We start from the raw sequence: 20,514 nt of genomic DNA on the forward strand, positions 1-20,514 counted from the left end.
ACTACAGCCTGCCTCCCTTACCCTGTATACTCCTGGGGAATATAATTTTTCACTTTCAGACAACATTATGGTAAGTATTTTTATTATTGGTTTTGTCAGAAAAATTTGTACAGGTGATTATTGATGCATAATTTATTAGAGCCACAGATGATCACTCCTAGAAAAACAAATCTATGAGGTTAGAATAGAGAACATGAAAAAAGAGATTTCAATTTATAATTTACCTTCATCAAACTATCTCACAACACATAATTTCTTTGAGTATTACTTTGACATTATATAATAAGCCATTAATAGAAAACACACACACCAAGTCTTACATTCTCTAATCTTTAACTCCATTATCAATGTGTCCTACATCTTTTTATTTTATTTTTAAGCACCGGGGATTGAACCCAGGGCCTCCAACATGATAGGCAAGCATTCTACCACTGAGCTACACCCTCAGCCCCAAATTTTCTTAGATTTTTGAAAACATGAAAATAAAAATCATTTCAAATAACGGTACTCAAATACCACATAAGTTTGTAATGAGGTGCACCAGCCAACTTTAAGCCTTATCTATTCCAGGTCTTACCTAAAATGATCAGCACTAGTTTCTTGGATTTTTTATCAGTCATATTTTGGGCTTATTTTGCCTCAATGGGCCTAAACAGAAAATTATATTAAAATATGTTAATAATCTATAGTGAGAATATAGTGGTATAAGTGAGTTTCCTAACTTTTCAGGGACATCAGTGGAAATAAGGATAAGCCAGGCAGTTTCATGTGATCATTTTTTCTCTGAGGCTGGAACCTGTGATTTGATTTTCTTAGCAGCTTCCAGAACAGAAAGTGGGTTTACTTTGTCTCCAAATTCTTTTTCTCGGTGCTCAAGAAGAATGCCCTAAAAAAGAAATGAGAGGGAATATCAATCCTCATTCTAAGTCATTCATTCATGAGACAGACGTGGAGCACCAGCTGTACACCAAGCCTTGTGCTCAAGGAGCATGGATCCCAATAAGGCCTGGCATCTGCCCTGGAGGAATTCAGACTTTGGGGGAAGGTGACTCAGAAAGGTCACATCACATGATTTGGAGTATGCAAGGAACACTTTGGGATCATGAAGCCAGGAGCTGCTAATTATGATAAAGGTATAAAGCAGAGAGGGTAACTCAGGTGTTCATAGACAGAGAGGCGGCAAAAGAACATAGCAGCTGAAGAGAACTGAATGAAGATAAAAGAAAAACCCGACAGAGTGGAACTCAGACAGCAGACTTCAGCAGGACTTCAGCAGGAGACCCATGGTTTCCTTTAGTATTCATGGAAACTGGAGGCCAATCTTTCAGTACTATGAAACAAAATGCACTAAGACCAGGATATCCCAAAATAATCCTAAAGAAGTTAAAAAAAAAAGTTTTTTGGGAGGACAGAGGGCATTAGTGATTGAATCCAAGGCCTTGTAAAATCCATGGTAAGAAAGCATTCTACCAAGAGTTCCATCCCCACACGTTTTTATTTTTAGACAGGGTCTCACTAAGTTGCCCAGGCTGGCCTCAAACTTGACATCTTCCTGCCTCAGTCCCCCAAATATCTGAGATTATAGAGGTATGTTACTGTGCTTAAGTTATTTAACCCATTACACCTAAGAACTCAGACTTAAAAAAAAAAAAACATTGCCAGCCATGGTGGCAAAAAACTGTAATCCTAACTATGCAGGAAGCTGAGGCAGGAGGACCAAAAATTCGAGGCCAGTTTTGGCAACTTAGCAATACATGGCTCAAAACAAAAAATTTTAAAAAGGGCTAAGGATGGAGCCCAGTGGTGGAGGATGCTTAGGTTCAATCATTAGCACAACACACACACACATACACACCCCAAAACAAGCAACACCCCCCCAAAAAAACCCTGAAAATATGTTGTCATTATTTAGAAAGACTTAAAAAATTAGAAGTCCCACCTCAGTGTAGTGACTGTAAGTGAATAGATCAGGAAATTATATTTACTTGCTATTCATTAAAGAGTAAAGCAGGTAGTAAAAATAAGGCTTGGCATCTGCCCTGGGAAAGAATATATAATGACATGGAAAAATGCTAAGGATACACTGCTAAATGAAAAAAAAAATCTAGTTTAGTTAAGGCATCATTTTCTAAAAATAAAAAAACAAACCCACCACGCATGGTTGCACATGCCTGTAATCCCAGCTACTAAGGAAGTTGTGGAAGGATAATCACAAGTTCAAGGCCAGCCTCAATAATTCAGTGAGACCCTGGCTCAAAATAAAATAAAAAGGGCTGAGGATGTAGGCCAGTGGTAGAGCACCTGAGTTCAATCACCAGTACCAAAGATTAAAAAATAAAAGAAGAACAAAAATAAAGCCAAAGACCATTCAGCTCTGTTCCAATGGGTTGTCTGTGGTGGTCAAGCTCATAGAATGGTTCCCTGCACCTCCCATTATTTGGCTGTTTTCAAATTTTCTATAGCACACATATGCTTCTTTAAAGTATGCCTTATAGATTATTATTACAAAAATATTTTAAAATTCCCACCAAGTGGCACTGAGTGCTTTATGTATTAATAATACAAAAAAAGGAAAAAAGAAAAAAGTTCCTATCAAGTGGTACCTGGCATCGTGGACTATAAAAACTACTCCCAAGAACAACTGAGCAAGGTTCTGATGCTCAGCCAATCCAGTTAACCTTCTACCAGGCAGGGAGGGCCTGAAGCTCCAGGGAGTGCCCACAAAGGCAAACAATACATCTGGCAACATCAGGAATGTGCCAGCCAGCCTGTGAGCATCAGGTGAGTCATCACTAGGCAAGAAAAGGCTGGCAGGTATGCCAAACCCTGCCCTAGAGGCCAGGAGAAAGCAAAAAGGGAGGCGTGCAGGAAACCCCCAGTACCAGAGTGGGACGGGAGGGGCAGTCCTTGAGGAGGCAGCCTGGTCTGCCCAAGGATAAGGGTATCTGGCCAGGGTCGGTGGGGATCACTTTTGTAGATTAGTCTATGCACAGGGACTAGCAGGGTCTCTGGAACTAGAGAAATGTGAGTTCCTGCGTTTTATCTTTTAAATTTACACTTACTGTTAAGTTCTAATAAGCCAAGTGAGAACAGTTACTGAAGTATAAAAGAACTCAGAAATAAAGCCTAAAATCCAAGGATTTCTATTCCTTCTTTGATTTCTTCTAAATTGGGAAAAGTATGCAATTATCAATATTGATAATAAGATCCAACCATGTAGACTAACCCTGTCTTTCTACAGAAAGAAAACAACACTTGCTATAAATTTTAATGTCATGCCCCTGGGCAAGGACCAGCCTAGAAGTCAGACCACCAGTCTCCAGGTCTTCCTCCCATGCCCTGACTGCATCTATTCTGCCCCATCCCTCCATATAAATACCAGCCTTTGCTGGTACCACTTTCCAGGGTGGGGTGGGGGATGTCACAACAGCCCAGGGTCCAACATGGAGCACCCACCCACCTAACTCCTGGGCCCACAGACTCCTCATCTATCTTTTCCATGCCCTGCTTCTGGTGTCTCCATGCTGACTCTAGATCTTCATAATCAGAGCCCATAACAGTCCATCTACAGCAGGGTCAGTGACCTCTCTATGCACAGACCTGACACCAAGACCCTCAGAGGGAAAAACACATTCTCCCCAACAAAACCTCCTTGCCCCTTCCCTTATCAGGCCTGTTTTTATTCCTTCTTTCCTCTTCAGTTTTCTCCATCCTTGATGGCCTGGAAATATGCAAATAAAGTACATTTATAAGGATAATAAAATGATATTTTCATTTGAACACAGAAAACAGAATCTGAATCAGAAAATCCTGGGTTCAGACCTCAGCAGTGCCACTGCTGAGCTGTGTTCATTGGTACAGTTGCTCATCCCCTCATGGTCGAAGCTCTTTGTCTGCAACATGATCAGAGTCTCACAAGGTGAAGAGTGAATGGACTCATCTATGAGGAGCCAGCAGGTGTGTGGCAAATGACCACTGCCCTCCCTCCCCTTCCCCGGTTTTCTGGAATGAAAGCCAGGAAAACCCAAACAGGGAAAGTAAACCCCCATTCTAGGTCCCTGATCAGGGCCTTGTGATCAGAGACAGATACCCAGAGATGCCCAAGGAAACGTTAAGAATGTACCTGCTTTCCTGGTCCCACCACAAAAACTCCCCCGAGGATGAAGCCTTCGCCTTCTAGGTTTCCAGAGAAGCCTCCATTCCAGGCCCGGAAGAAGTTGTACCATACACCCAGACGGACAAATCCCATAAACATCATCTTGCGCCTTTGTGGACCATAGAATTTTTTCTAGGGACCAAGAAAGATAGACCCTATATGAAGAGTCTTTATGCCTACCCCTCCAGGGAGGAAGTTTCCCTACAGGGTATCTGTTCTCAGGCAAAGACACAAAGACCGATAGTTCCTGTCCTCTCCCCATTTAGCACACACAACTCCACCAGAATGAGCCTCAACTGCCAAGGACATGAAGAAACTTGCCAGGTTTGTCATCTTTTAATTTTTTTTTTCAGTACTGGAGATTGAACCCCAGGGCTTAGTACATGCTGGGCAAGTACTCTAACTCCCAGCCCTGGGTTCAGCTTCTAATTTCAAGACAGGCCCAACCTAGAGAAATAACTCTAACTCGACCTTATCACTATTCTCATACCTGCAATGATGCTACATTCTGCAGGTGAGGAATGGAGGGGAAAGCAAGAGAGCTGCAATACATTAATTAAGGGTTGGGGGTTTGTATTAAGGTCCACCTGTGTGATGGGGGAACCCAAGTGGGCTTTGGCTACTGTCCACCTCCTGGGTCACACTGCATGAAAGGGTTTTAGTATCAATGAAGAAGGCAACTTTCAAGCATCTGATGCTCTGGCTCATAGGGCTGGGGAAGCCCCAGCAAGTCCAGAGTAACAGAAGGGGAGGTTGGCCTCCAGCTCCATGCTAGATTGACCCTGAGCCACAGAATTCTCCATAGCTGAGCACAGTCCCCATCAGTATGTGTCTCACAAGCTCACAGGACATGTACCTTTTCATCCAGGAAGATGTCTCCTTTGAAATAAGGCTGAAAGTCCTTCACTTCAGTCCCAACCTTTTCCTTTACCACTGCATAGAGGGGAACACCCAGGTCATCCAACTTGGGTTTCAGGGAGGACAGGTCCATAGCCTCCTGCGGAAGATAGGGAGGTCCAGGGGCATGAACTCCTGATGTTCTACAGCCAATAAACCTCTCTCTACATAGCACCAGAGTGTGGCTGGCTCTGAATGTAGGGACCAGAGGCAACAAAATGCCAGAAGTATTTGTGCAGCCCAGCATACGCCTGTCTCAGCTGAGCACTAGGCCTCAGGAAAGGGCATCAGAAGCCATCCTCAGTCCAGACTTCTTGTGTTTTTCACTGTGGAAAGAACAGCTAGCTTCCTCTCATGGGTGTTTCAACCACAGCGTGGGGTAGACAGCCATAACAGTGTCGCCTCCCAGCCATGACACTTCTCACCTATCTCATCTTCCAGCTGCTTTCTGGCCTTAGATCAAACTAGTACAAGGGACCATCAAACACATGCCACACAGTCCACCCTCCCAGGGCCTCAACACTTGTGCTCAGTGGTCTCCCCTCCCCTGCTACCACCTCCTTTCTCTTTTCAGCTCAAACTGGACTCTCTGGAAAAGCATCCCTGATCTAGAAAGATCTCCCTGGCTAAGCCTATCCAGTCTGGAGTGATGTTCTATTTCTGTTTCTCTGTGTATGTTCTTTTTTGTTGCTGTTGTTTGTTTGTTTGGTTTGGTTTGGTTTTTGTTTTGTTTTTTTTTTTTGGTACTGAGAATTGAATCCAGGGGCCCTCTACCACTGAGTTATTTCCCCAATTCTTTTTTTTTTTTTTTCTATTTTGACACAGGGGCTTGCCAAGTTGCTGAGGCTGACCTCGAACTTCTGAGTCACTGGGATGATAGGTGTGAGCCACCACTGGCTCTGTGCATGTCCTCTACAGCTTCCCTGCTTGGCTACATTTTTTTGTGCCGAGTCTGTGGGATACCACTAAGTTGAGGATTGTCACTTAATTCCCAAATATATCTCATATTCAGAAACTGTGTGTTCCATTTATTGGTCCCTCAGTGCATAGAACATGACTGGATATAAAGAAAGTTGCTAAATACCAGGTGGAAAAATTTGAAGGTGGAGAACGTAGCTGAGCTGAGCAGTTCAGACATCCTTGACCCTCATGAACTGGTGTGGATAAGTAAATACTGCACAGATCATGGTAAAGCTTTAACCTTAAGAACAAATTATTTTTTCACTTTGAGTGCCAGAATGAAAAGACTAGCAGGAAATTCTTTTAAATGCAGCCTGCTTGCTTCAAATACAAATGCACTGCTGTATGGTGGCAACTACATTTACATTTTCTAGAACAACAACAACAAAAAGTTGAAGCAGAATTTACTATAATACATTTATCAAGAGCTTCAGTGAGTGGCAAATTTTACCCAAGAACCAGGAGGAGGGACTATAGTGTCTGATGTGGTCAAAGATCACCTGTTGGAGAAGAGAAGCTTTTTTTTCACTTGCTTTTCCTGGGCTCTTTATCTGGGAATGTCACTGCACAAAGCTGTGAAATGGAAACTGAGTCAAATACCTTCTCCTCAGGCCTCCCCAAATAACTCAGACTGACATCCACCCATCTTTTTTGGAAAATTTAAGTTTCCACAAAAATGTTCTGCCAGGGCACAGACCAGCATAGAGGAAAACAGGCTGCAATTAGCAAGAGTTATTGCTCTTGGAACCTTCTGGGTTTCACTGGCCTCAAGAGATCAAGTCATAACAGGCTTCAATGTTGGTGTGTGGAGGCATTGCAGATTTGGAATCAAAAACTCTTAGTTTAAACTCCACCGCTAGTAGTAGACAGAAAAATGAGCCTCTAAAGATATCTGTGTCCCAATTCCTGGAACTTGTGAATATGTTACATTACATGGCAAGGGGGAGGGGGACTGAGATAAAATTTAGTCTGTTAATCAACTGACCTTGAAGTAAGAAGATTATATGGTTGGGCCCAATATAATCACTAGGGTCCTTAAGTGTGAAGAGGAAGGCAGAAAAGTCACTGTCATCGGAATACAATGACATACAACCACCTGACCAGCTAACTTTTAAAACAGAGGAAGGAGGTTATAAGCTAATGAATACAGGAAGCTGGAAAAGGCAAAAAAAAAAAAAATGGATTCTCCCTCATAGCCTCCAAGAGGAATGCATGCATATTCCATTTTGGAATTCTGACTTCCAGAACTCTGAGGCAGTTGTGTTGTTTAAAGTCACCAAGTTTATGGCAACAGGACATTAATACACCTCCTTAGACAGCATGACTTTGTTACAATGTCTACACCATTGTTTCCTCCTCTGCAAAATGGGAATAATAACAACCAGCTGTATTTTCAAGAGATATGAGGAGAAACCAATGGGATGACAGGCAAAAAATGCCCTGAGGGGGAGACTCTGCAGGACAGCCTGTGCATCAGGTATATGTGGATTCTCCACTGGTCCACCACACAATTAAAAGAGAGACCAACAGGGCTGAAAAGGAAATCCCTCAGGGCTGAGGACGGCAGCCAGAGGAATAGGATGATAATCTTCACAGGGCCAAAGCCACAGCTCGGGAAGCCAGGTGGTCTTGTGAGTAGGAGCACTGTCATCCCCAGTTTTCTTCCAGGCAAGGAGTGATTTCAGAACTTGGTGCTTCTGTTACCAGATTAGGCAGGCCACCAAACCATTCTGGCTCTCAGTTTACCCATAGGGGCCTAGGTCACTGCAATGTTTCCTTTGATACTAGTATTTTGTGACTTAGAAATCACAGTTCCTGCCTTCCCTGCTGTGCTTCTTCACTTACTAGGCAGACAGCAGTGGCTTCCCTTTGAAGAACCATCCTGGAGACCATCCAGTCATCGAGTCCCAACTTTCATGGATTTCTCATGTCAAATGCACCCACACCATCATACTAACTAAATCCCTGTCAAAGTACAGATCCTGTGAGACCACAGTTCCCATATAGGACTCCAAGTGGGTCCCTAATGAGAGGCTGACAAGCAGATCTGTTCTATACCACCTTAAAGAGCTTCTCCAGGTGCTGCAGCTTTATCACAGATGGGCACTAACCATGCCCATAGCAATGTAGACCTCCTATTTCAAGAAGTTTGTGTCTGTGCTGCCCACTGTGAACACTGAACTGTACCTCAACTTGGATTGAATGGGGAGAACACAGATGTCACAACACAAGGTGAAAGGCTTGCAAGTATCAAAGGGAAGACAGATGTGTTGCTAATCTCAGTAAGAGACAGCAAGTTGCTAAAAAGCAGGAACAAAATCTACATCAAAAGAAATATCCAGAGCAAATAACAGAACAGCCCAGAGTTGACAAAAGGCCACAGTAGGCCTCCAGGCCTTTGATCCTGGCTGGCAATGCTCTGGTCCCCACTTGCAGGAATTCTTTTCTCTGAATTGATCTTCTAAGGTACCCACCTCTCGACATAGAAAACAGCCTGGCCTCCGCACAGCCATAATCACAGCTCCACTCTTTTCCCATAGTTCCTTTGCTTTGAAAGTCCTTGGTTCTAAGGGGAAAATAAAAGGAAATTCAGTATCTCCTCCTGGCCTTCCAGCCCTGACCCCTAAGCAGCTCATGATTTGCACTAAGCCAAGCCAAGGTCAGAGACCAGGCTTGGGAGAGGGCAAGGACAGGCATTTCACACATGGGAAGGGGGGAACCACACTCACACAGGGACTATTCATCTTCCTGAAGAAAATTAATAACACTTACAGATCCTATTACATACTCAAAGGCCCCTCCACATAAAAACATTTTCAACTATGAACATTCCAAACTGTGGCAGAATGGCATTCCTTTTATGGCCAGTGTCACTTAACATTGTAACAATTTTGTACGTTAGAAAAATAGGCAAACTGAAAATGTCTTGTACTTTCTTTCTCTCTCACACATACATACACATACACACACACACATACTCTTATAAAAATATTCAAAGGAATTAAGACAACAGAATTTTTTTTTAAAATTACCTCAGTTATGTAAACTGCAATGTTATTAATAGAGTGGGGTAGATGTCCAATAAAGAAGTGTTTAGGGTAGATAGTACTATAGTACAAGACTGTAGTCAAGATTGTCTCTGAGATCAGATTGAATTTGAATCTAGAGCTGTGTGATCATGGGAAAGCCGTTTTTCCTCTTTGAACCTCAGCTTTCTCATTTGCAAAATGCATATAAATATATGCAGTTCTACCTTGGGCAGCAGGGATTATTAAAAAGAGAATATAAAAGTGTTACTCATGGTGTCTGAGTTAGTAGGGGCTCAGTAAGTATGAACCCTTATGCTTTAGTGTGCCAGAGGCATCCATGTTCCTGTGTGTGGGGGGGGGCTATATGAACAAAAAAGGGAAGAGGGAAGTGGGGGAGACTGTCCAAAATCAAATGAGACTGGGAAGCCTGGGGTAAACAAAGGCTATCAGGCCTTCCTCATACCCTCCATGAGGCCCTCCATGAGTCTGCACAACCACACAACTGCCTTCCTTTGCAAGCTTCCTCACTTATTGAATGGATGACAAAGGCTTCCTCTCAGGACACTAATCTGGAGATCACACAGTCAATGAGCCCCAGTGTTTACCAGTCAAACTTCCTTGCTACATCTGGGCACAACTGAATCCCCACAGAGTTACAGCTTTAATGCTGAGAATATACAGGGAGTGTGTGGCTCTCAGCTGCCCATAATGGACTCCAGAGGGAAAAGTGTTCCAGAGGGAGGTAGAGAGGTATGTCTGTTCTGAAGTGTGGCACTAAAATGCTTTCTCTTGTACTGCCTAATTGGGGGCTGATTATGCTCTATCAACAGCAAAGCAGACCTCCCCATTTCAATAAGCAAATTCCTTCTCTGCACCAGGTCCTGTGCTGAGCATCAGGAACATGGAATTAGATACTCAATGTTTCTCAGCCTTATCTGACCCAGAGACTTCTTTATTTAATTACTTTTTTGCAGGGGGGAGGGGTGGCACATTGATGATTCCACAAGCCTAGAATTGTTCAGAAAACTCTCTGGAAGGTTTACCAAGTGATGGCATAATACATGATTAAACATTATGAAGTGATTTATCATTATAATGAAATAATAAGAGTGAACAATGATTTTGATAAGAAAAGGTAAAATAACATATCAAGATAATAACTTTATAATAACATGTACATATGGAAAGGAAAATGCTGGAATAAAAATGATGACTGTGTTAGGAAAATGGAACTGTTGGTAATTTCAAAGTTTACTAAATTTTCCCTAATGTTATTATATTGTCTCTTCTAGAAAAAAATAAATAAATAAATAAGCAAGCCTGCATGCCAGTACCTTGGAAAAGTACTGAGAACAGCAGGGTGACTACTTACCCTTCTCCAGTGTTTTCAGGTCTATATCTTCCAGATACTCCAGTGCTGCTTTCTTGGGCTTGGACAGAAACATGTCTGTGTTGGCCAGGAACAGTGCCAAAGCAGCAGCCCCCAGGGCTCCTGCACCAATGGACCACATTCCCATGGTGAAGACACTTGGGTCCTGGAGGAAAGACATCTCTGGAGATTGAGAGGAAGGAAGATGTTACTGGTTCCACAGGACAGCTGGAATCTGATCTCCTGAGTAAGGTTCCAAGGCTCTGGCAGACAGCTGGCCAGGAAGCCAAGGGAGGAGGGGAAGCAGGATCAGAAATGTGGAATGAGGTCTGCTAACCACCTGCCAGTTAATAGAGCTTGAAGATATGACAGATGTGTAATTAGTGCCCCAAGGAACTCACCAGGGGGTCAGAAGTAATGACAGAGAAATGACAGCATTCTCAGGACTTCTGTTGCTGTTCCCTCTCCTTTAGTCTAAGGTGGTGGCCCCCAACTCTGCAGTGCTCTGCCATGCTGTGACCCCTTGACTCCTTCCTTTCCTCTCCAAACTCTGATACTCTTTTATGATACAAGTGGCTCAGCTATGCCTATCTAGATAGGGACAGCTTTCTCTTCCATGATTAGAGGATACTTGCTTTGTTACCCTACCTTTTTTTCCTTTTTAATTGGAAAAATCCCCCAGAAACAAGGACCATATTCTATTCATTAAGGCCCCAGCAAGACCCACTCATGGTAGGCAGACAATCTCAGCAAACTTCTCCCAACTGAGAATAGCTTTATTTTCTAGTTAATGTAGAAATACAATAGGCTCATGGTAAAACAAAACAAAAAAATAGCAAAGAGGCAATACACAAAATTATGGTTGACAAGAAAACAAACATCCTCCAAAGCCTACTACCAAGAGATAGCAACTGTTAAATACCTTGTCTAACCTGCCATTTTCCCACTGTGAACAGAACTGCATGGTGTTTGCTGAATGAGGGAAATAAGGAACTAAGGAGGGATGTGTTATGCCCAGAAGCAAGTGCTTCACAAGTAGCCTAGCAAAAGGTGTCTCCAAAGTATGGGACTCTGCAAGTGAACTGGAGTCCCAGGGAGATTTTATTGGAATACTGTCTTATTCCCAGCCAGGGCCTGGACACTCAGTAGTAAAATTCCCTTCAGCTGGGAATGCTTATGCTTCTGGGTAGAAAACCCTGGAAGCAGCACACCCCTATCACAGTGTTAGGGACCCTATCAAACCTTCCTTCTTCTGACAACCACTTAAACATGTACCCTTCCATTACTTCTTATGCCATCCTAGGATCTGACTTATTCTCCTGCCTTTCTCCCATATCCCAGCCTGATTCTGTGTACTTAGATTGCTAGGGACAGGCCTTGGGGTATATGTGGTTCACTTACCCTCAACCTCAACTTGCCCCTTCAGGACTTGGCTCATACAGAATTTCTCCAAAGTCCAAGCAAAAGTCTGGAAATCCATGGGGCTGTAAGGGAGACACTACAACTTGGTGGTAATGACTTTGGGAAAGAAAAGAGTAGGTCAGACTAGTACTAAGGTCGGCCTCAGAAGTCCAGATTTTATTGAATTAAGAAATGAAAGAGAACTTCCTGACAAGGGGTGACTAAATGAAAACGGCATTTCAGAAAGACAATCTGGCATCTATGTACTTGGGAAGGAAAAAACAGCAGAGAGGTCAGTATGTGAATTAGGGAGGGGGTTGCTGCTGTGGTATCTCTGATGTGAGAGACTCTTGCTTGGAGAAGAGTTTCTTAAAACCATACTACTCAAAATGTGGTCCACAGACATGGACTCACCACAAATGTGTGCTGAAATGAACTCAACAGAATTGAATGGTGAAGAAAACAACTCACAAACAATCAAGTTCTTAGACCAAACAGGAAAGAAACTTTCACAGGCTTGCTTCCAATTCTTTCATGTGGCAAAGTTACACATTACTGGATTATAGTTCACAGAATAATCAGGAGGAAAATCACAGTTCTCAACCACCTGCTGAGATTCCACAATGCCTGGAACAATTTCTATATATATTTACACATTTCTAAAACATCTCTGGATTTCTGACAAGTATGTAGGATCTAGGATCATGAGTAGTATCTGATCAGATGTAAACATTTCTGCTTCAGTATGCAAAGGCCAGCTTTAATCTACTCTACAAATAGACTTGCTTTGACTTGGTACATGAATGAATTCAGGAAGTTCAGAGACCCTTAGAGTCAGCTCCACATCCTTAAGATACAACCTAGTTGCACTTAGAGGCAAACAGGCTCCATTCCCCTATTGCCCATCCACAGGCATTTAGCCTGTCTTCTTAAGAGTACAACATGGGAATTCAACTCAACTAGACTTAACAATTATTTCTGAACATTTATACAGCATTGACCTTATTTAATATAGGACAATTTGGAACAATATAAAATGAAATGATAAACAATCCTCAAGGAGATGCAGGCCTGGCACACAAATAACAGAAAAGTAGATTAGAAGGTAAAGCAGTCGAGACAGGGAATGAACATGAGGCTATGGCAGTACAGGGATGAGAGTCAGTCTGGGTAGCCACAGATGCATGGAGAAGTGGCTTTGGAGCTAGTGTAGGACACAAGAAGCAGGATGGAAGGGCTTGGACCTTCTAGGGCTGACTAAACCTGGGAAGGAGACTAACTGGGGCAGATGTCAGGGCTGAAGGTATCATCACCACTCTGGGGAGGTGGACTGCATCCTCAGTCCCTGCAGCAATAAGCTGTCAGAGCATTATTAGGATTACTGGTCAGTCAGGTCTCTCCATGAACACACTGTGCCAAGTGGACCTCCAGCAGCTGGCTCTTCTGCCCATGATAAGCGTGAAAAATGATTTCTGGAAACACCCAGAGAAGGCACAGGTTCAACCCTTCAGCCAAGCCCCCATAACTACAAAGCAACCCTGTCCTGGCATCTTGGAGCGTGTATGCAACAGCCTGAGCAGATCCTGAGTCTTGGATCATAGTTATTCCCACCTACAGGAAAAGGGTGGGCAGGAGGAGCTTTAATACCTAAATAAAATAACATATTTCCACATGGGCCTCTAAGACCACTGACTTCGGAAGAAAGGAGACCAGTAACTCTGAATTTCCTTAGAGTCACTTGATACACATGGCTAATGTACTCTACAGTCTTATGATGCAGAAACCCTCCTGTTTTATAGCTGCCAACACTGAGAAGTTCATTAGCTTCCCCACTGTCACAGTGCCAGCAGGTAGTGATAAATGCCACCTGGATCAGGCTCAACAGAAATAAGACTTCAAACCTTGTAATCTTTCTGTCACACCTTGCCCTACTGCATTCAGAAATGGGTCTGTGGAAGTCAAGAGGCATAATCTTCTTTGTCTTAAAAGATAATTAAAAAGATAAACTTATTCTTCAATCATCAAAGACAGTCAAATCATGATCTTCTAAAGGAAATTTACCACACACCAGATGTTCCTTCTCCCAGGCCCCATCCCTTTTCCATTAAAAAAGGGTCAGTCTCTCTAAAAGAGAATAACAAAGTTGTTTATTGGAGAGCCAGCCTCCACCAGTCTTCAATCACCGCCCCCCCCCCACCATGGAGCCTATCTGATCCTCCTCTCACAGAAGGTGAAGTTGATAAGAACACAAACAAACAACAGATGTGGCAGATCAGAGGCAGTTCAGGTCTAGAAGCTGTGGGATAGAGAGCACAACCCAGATGTGCTTTAGGACAAACTGGGCTGATCCCTTCCCAGGCCCCATTTTCCACAACTCCAAAATGAGGGGGTGCCCAGGTACTTAAAGTTTCCAGGTAACATCCTAGGATTCCAGCAGAAACAGCTCACTTTGAAGTCTGAACATTCTTGGTTTTTCACCAACACCCCCAACCCTGCCCATTCAGTTTACAACTTTGAACCTTCCTCCTTCCACAAGGCACCTCCCCTCCCTACATGGTCCCTATCCCAAACTTCAGGCAGGTTAAACCTGAGAACAGGTACTCACCATGTGTAGCATCCACCCCTGTCTCTGCGGACAAAAAGGCTGACCCACAGTGAACAGGCAGGGAGAGAAGGCAGGGAGGGAGGGGTTGGAGGTGGGGCCCTGGAGTCTAGCCTATGCCCCTAAGCTCAGTCACTCCATAGGCAGGACCAGGCCACACAGACACCCTGGGGCTCCCCCAGCTGCCAACAGTTAATCTTCAGCAAACAAAAAAATGGAGAGCCGCCAAGGCCCCCCTAGCTCTTCAAAAAGTTGAGCAAAGTTTTGAGTCATTCACAGTCATGCAGATTATAACATTTCCCAAGTGCCAACAGACTCCCCCTCTGCTATCCAGGGAAGACTAATGAAGCAAAGCCCTTAATACAGCCCACATGTCACTTGAACAGAATCAAAGAGCCAGCTTCTTTTCTCTGTGGCAGCCTGCTTCCTTGCCCATTCCTCACACCATGCCCATGAAGTCAGCTAGCATCACTGAGGACCTTCACCTGCATCTATTCATTACCTCCCTTTGCTTTCCCTGCCATGCAAGTGGTTTTTCAACTCATACTTCCTTCCTGAGTGATCTCACCTACTTCAGCATTTTAGCCTCTACCTTGGTATTGACTTCCAAATCCCCAATCCTGCTTTTGACTCAAAGTTTCCACTTGCAGGTTTTATATCTCTATTGTACCCCATCAAAACTGACCTACGCTCATGTTAATTTCTCTTCTGGAGTTGTCTCTTGGGGAAAAACACAAGCTTCTAGCCCATTTGTTCAAGCCAGAAACTAGTAGTCACATTTTAATCTCCTTTCAACCTCCCTCCCCATACCTAATTAGGAAGTTCTGTTCATCTTATAAAATGTATCTACTACCCACTTCTTGACTTCACTGCTACAATCCAACCCCAAGACTGAATTATTTTGTACCCGGTCTACTTCAATAGCTACAGAATTGAACTTGGCCTGACTCTGCTTTTTTCTTTCTTTCTTTCTTTCTTTTTTTTTTTAGTTTTTCTCCAGGTTGTAGCAGAGCAATCTTAATACACCTTGACCCGCCCATATCCTTCCCTTGGTTTCAGACTCTCACAATAAACTTCTTGGCACAGACCTCCACAGCTTAGCTTCAGCCCACCATTCTGGCCTCCTCCCAGGCCACTAGAGCATCCTTATCAGACCACTCCACAAGCAAGGCTGTGCTACTGCTCATGCCATTTCTTTTACTCAGAATGCCTTCCCCATTCTTGCTAATGAGGTAAATGCCTATCTATTTGTTAAGGCTAAGCACAAATAATACTTTCCTCTAAATTCTTTCCTGAAAACCCTGCCACTTGACTGCTCCCTCACCTCTGATTATAGTGCACATGCGTTTATAAACATATGTACATGGTTACTGCACAAGTGGATTTCATGTATTTTACCTACTTACATCTGTCTCCACGATATTATGGCACAATCTAAGGACAAGGACTATTGTTTCACTCATTCCTGTATCACTAGCACTTAACATATAGCCTAGTAATTAGTAGGTGTTACATATCTAATGAAAGAATCTAAATTTTGAACTCCACAGTGAGGTGAGGTTGAAACCATTCAATTTCAGTGCAGTATGGAAGGTAATTTTGGATGGGGATGGCTTGATGTTAAAGAAAGCACTAAGCCTGATGGGGTGGCATACACCTATAATCCCAGTGACTCAGGAGGCTGAGGCAAGAGGACTGAAAGTTTAAGGCAAGCCTCAGAAACTTGGTGAGACTCTGTCTCAAAACAAAAAGGGAATGTGGCAAAGTGGTAAAGTGTCCTTGGGTTCAATCCCTAGTGCCAAAAACAAACCAACCAGCAAGCCACTAAACTTATGATTTAGGTGAACTTACATTGAGTCCTACTACACTGCTTGCTGGCAGGGTGGTCTGACCTAATCTATGTAGACATTCTGGGTGTACATTGAACATCCAGACTCTAAAATACCCCAAGACTGCAGTTACAAGGATCTGATGGCACTTCAGAAAGTCACAGGGGCACTTGCCACCAGTGCTCTCCTGCTGGATATGCATCCTCACTTCTTCCTTCCCCAGGCCAAACTCCTGCCTGTTCAAAGAGCTGCCTCTAGGCAGAAACGGATAAAGTATTAATAAAATAAAGCATCAGCACTGGGTGGGTTAATTCATGTCCAAAACAAGTATAGACAGAATCATCAAGGGTATTCCTGCCTAGCCCAGCCTACCCAGGGAATCCTCCCTTCTCAGAAGGAGCTAGCCTGGGGCAGACAGCACAGAAGGAAGAAAGACAAGACCAGGAGACAAGGAAATTAAGGGCCTCCTTGCCTCAGGCCCTCAGTGCTAGGCTGGAAGGATATTTCATCTTCCTCTCCTTCCCTTACAATTCTACTTCAGCCCCTCACTAAGTTCGTGAGGGAACTAAGGCTCAGAGAAGGGGCTAGGTAGTGCAAGATCACAAGGGTGACTCGGGTTTGGGTCTACCAAATCCCAGTCCATGACTGTTTATTCTGCATTTATTCTATCTGGTTTGTAAACAGCCAACCATTGGCCAAAAGTCTCTAGAGCTAGAACTATGTAGGGGTTAGGGATCTAGTCAAGAGGCTCAGGGCCTGAAACCTGATTGGTGGCTAAGAGAAATTTGAATGTCAGACTACTCCTGAATAGGGCCTGGGAAACCTGGTACTTAGAGAGAACACCAGACTCTGCCAGGCCCAATTCTTGGCAAATAACTTATAAACCAATGCCAAATGTTTTCTTAAGGGTCACACTGCCCATTCTTGGCTAAGAAGCTGATCCACACTTTTCCCACTCACAATAACAAGGCCCTGACAATTCTAGATGCTAAAGAGCTTGAAAATGCTAGTTTAACAACATGTTAACATGGGCACCTCGGGCCCCACTAGCAATAGAAGATGCCCTCCCACTCACTAGTGTCTTCAATACCATAGCCACTTGCAAAGAGCTTTCACCTACCTGCTGCAGTCTCCAACTCTCAGTTCTATTCTCTGGACTGCCTGCCTGTCTGCCTATCTCTGGCTTAGCCCTCCTCTCAAATGCTAGATTCAGAAAGTTTTGAACAGATGCTCAAAGAACAAGCCATAACTAGCTACCAGGAAACTTTAGGATATGGCTGAAACTGAGGAATACATGAACTAGGAGAGGTCCTTTCCTCTGAGAAAGGAGGCTGAAGCTGCAGAGACCCCAAATGATTTAGCCATTCTGTCCCTCACTTGCTGTCTCCTGTCTAGGGACAGAACATCTGTTCTATCAAGTTATATGGGTGCAGATAGGAAGGCAGGGGTTATATTTCAAAAGACACTGCTTCAAGACCCTAAACCTAAACTCTTCCTGACTCTGTGAGGTCATTTTATCCCTCTGTACCTCAGTACCTTCTTAAAAACAAGGGTATTTTGAAAGGCTATCATAAAGAATATTTAAAAACAATGTGAAATGCAGCAATGCACTAGAGAATTGTGAGGCAGCCATCTTTCTCTTCTTTGCAGGGCTCAGATTCATTTACTTTCCCATGAGAGCAAGACATCTGAAGCAGGACACAAAACACTGAAAAACTGCTCCAGATCTATCACTGCAGACCTGCTTTGTAGGTGGAGGTTTTAGATCTGGCAAGAACCCTGGCTTAGCTTCACCTCTCTGCTATCTGCCAACTGCGCAACACACCCTCCATGCAAACCCTGTAGCAGCTACATACTGCCTTCTGCACCCATAGTGCCAGAGAAGGTAAAGGGCACTGCTTAGCTGTAATCTGTGCCAGAGGTCACTGAGCTCAGAGATGAGGCTGGCTCCCTCCACAGCAACTCTGGATGGTTCTTGCCACACAAGCCTCAGTCAAGGGAGACTTAGAGTCTCTGCCCAACCTTTCACAAAGAGGCATGAAAGTTGCCTTATTTCTGAGATACTAACAAAGCCTGGAGCTTGAGTCCTGGAATTCCACTAAACCTTCTCAATACCACACAAGCTATTGTACCTTTTGTACCCACTCAGAAACAATAGTCTCAACTACATGGTACACCCTTATAAAGGAGGCCAGGTCAAGAATACCCAAGACATAATTCCCACTAGTTGTATGAACCTGGGCAAGGCACTGTCTTGAATCAGTAAAATGAAAATGACTCTCGAATCACTTCCCACAGACATGAAATAATAAGAAGATTAAACACATAGGAGCTGCTTTGTACACTGCCTTACAAAGGGTGACACTGATATGATATATAATTCTTCCTTGTTTCCCAATTAATGACTGCCCCAAAAATGTTATCCATATGTTTCTAATGAATGTGTATATTCTGAGGAGTCAAGGTTTGCAATCTGACTCCCAATTCTCAGTCTCCAGGGACAGGCTAAAACAGGTATATCCAAGACTGCATACAAGCTGACTTTGTACAGATAGCTTTTTTCAAACTGAATCCTAATTATTTTCCTTTCTAATAAATAATCCACCAGCTGAAAGGAAAATTCATTACAATAAAACTCAAATTCCAAGTTGAGGTCTAGGTCAATGGGCTGAGGAAACAGCATGGTGTAGTGGGATATGAGGCAGAGTCAGTCCTATTGGAACTCTGGTCAATCCTTTGGCCTCGCAGGTGCTTTCCACTGCACAGCTCAGCACCTCCTGACAGCGCCAGGCGGGGCCCTAACTTTTCTCGCCCTGTCTCTGACCACCGACCCCTTCTCTGCCAGCTCCTGCACAACGGGGAAGACAGGCTAGTCCTTCGTTATCTTCTCATTCCCACACCTCTGCACTGTTTTGAAATTTACACTTGGACTCCTTCCAACAGTAAACCGTGGGCTTGTAACCTCTGGAAGAGGGAGAACAGGTGCCTGAGACTGTAGGGGCACGGGTGGGTGTGCAAGCAACAGTGACGGGACGCACCGTCAGGAGACCTTGCCTTCACTGCCTCCTCTCAGGGGTCCGCGCGCCGCTCACCCCAGGCTTAGCCCAGGAAGGGGGGGGGCGCGCCGCAGTCCTTTGTCCCAGATATTCTGGCAGGTCGGTGCCACCAGCCTCACTCAATGCTTAGATAAGCGGGAAGACAAGCGTTCTCGTCCTCAGATCAGCGCCAAGTCGTGGGCTCGGGAGCGGGATGTTCCCACTGATTGCGACCACGCAGAGGTGCCTCGGCGACAGGAAGGAGCCCCTTCCCGAGGGGGTGGTCGGGCAGCCACTAAAGGGACTGCACGCTCGCGCCGGACCGGCCGAGAGCGCGGACGTAAACCCTGTAAGTGCTCCCGGCGCGCCGCAGACCCGGCCCCGCTAGACTCCTCACCTGCGCAGCGACCGACCCCGCCTCTGCGGACGTCACCGGCTTCACAGAGCCCGGTGCGCAGCACCCGCCATCAGTACTCCCGTCCCGCCCTCCTCTCGCGCGGGACTCGGACGCTGAGATCTACCCCGCGGGGATTCCGGGGCGGCCCCGCGCCTGCGCAGTTTCGCGCTGGTGCCGCCGCGCCACTCACTTGTGACGGGCCCCGCCCCCCGCGGATCCGCTGTTCGGCCTTTGCTCCGCTTCCTCCGTTCAGCTCTGCTCTAGCGTACAGTCTTGAATTTCCGCGCTTCTCCGGTTGCGTTCCCGGCTGTCCTTGGTTCGCACAGCGCTAGTTTGTTCACAACTCCGGAAGTCAGTGAACGCGAGCTCTGAAGCGTTTTGTGTTGGTTGTTGTTTGGCACTAGGGTTTGAGGTGCTTTATCGCTGAGCTATATCCCAAGCCCCCCCCCTTTTATTGTTTAAAGCAGGATCTCGCTAAATATCCCAGGGCGGCCTCCAAAGTGCGATTCTCCTGCTTCAGCCTCCCCAATGGCTGGGATTACAAGCGTTCAGCTCCTGAAGCGTTTTTTAGCGCACTGCCCCAATCGGATGTAGAAGCACCTGTCGTGTAGCCAAGGGTGGTCACCTTCCAGTTTTAAGCACTTTCGGGAATAGTCTCGCTCGCCCCCCCCCTCCCACACACACACTGCGGTTGGAACCCAGGGGTTCTCATCCACTGAGCTACATCCTCAGCCCTTTTGTTTTTGAGACAGGGTCTCAGTAAATTGTGGAGGCTGGCCTCGAATTTGTGATCTTCCTGTCAGAGCCTCCCAAGATCCTGGCGGTACAGGCGTGTGCCA

At 44.8% G+C, this 20,514-nt stretch overlaps 1 protein-coding gene across 6 annotated transcripts; it reads right to left on the reverse strand.

Annotated features, from left to right (window-relative positions):
- Positions 1-65: 65 nt before the first annotated feature.
- Prxl2a (peroxiredoxin like 2A) lies at positions 66-19,832 on the reverse strand. 6 transcript variants are annotated; one of them, XM_005338551.5, is made up of 6 exons: positions 19,676-19,832; positions 10,415-10,577; positions 8,488-8,579; positions 5,013-5,153; positions 4,124-4,288; positions 66-886 (listed from the first exon to the last, which is right to left on the reverse strand). In XM_005338551.5, exons 2-6 carry the CDS (start codon positions 10,557-10,559, stop codon positions 773-775), a joined length of 657 nt encoding a protein of 218 aa, XP_005338608.1. In that variant the 5' UTR covers positions 10,560-10,577; positions 19,676-19,832; the 3' UTR covers positions 66-772. The 6 variants fall into 6 exon arrangements, with proteins under 6 accessions (XP_005338608.1, XP_005338606.1, XP_077895204.1 ...); XM_005338549.4 differs by having other exon boundaries at positions 10,415-10,594; XM_078039078.1 differs by lacking the exon at positions 19,676-19,832 and adding an exon at positions 19,282-19,651.
- Positions 19,833-20,514: the final 682 nt, after the last annotated feature.

Source organism: Ictidomys tridecemlineatus, chromosome 1 (genome assembly GCF_052094955.1).
Source record: "Ictidomys tridecemlineatus isolate mIctTri1 chromosome 1, mIctTri1.hap1, whole genome shotgun sequence".
Classification (NCBI taxonomy): domain Eukaryota; kingdom Metazoa; phylum Chordata; class Mammalia; order Rodentia; family Sciuridae; genus Ictidomys; species Ictidomys tridecemlineatus.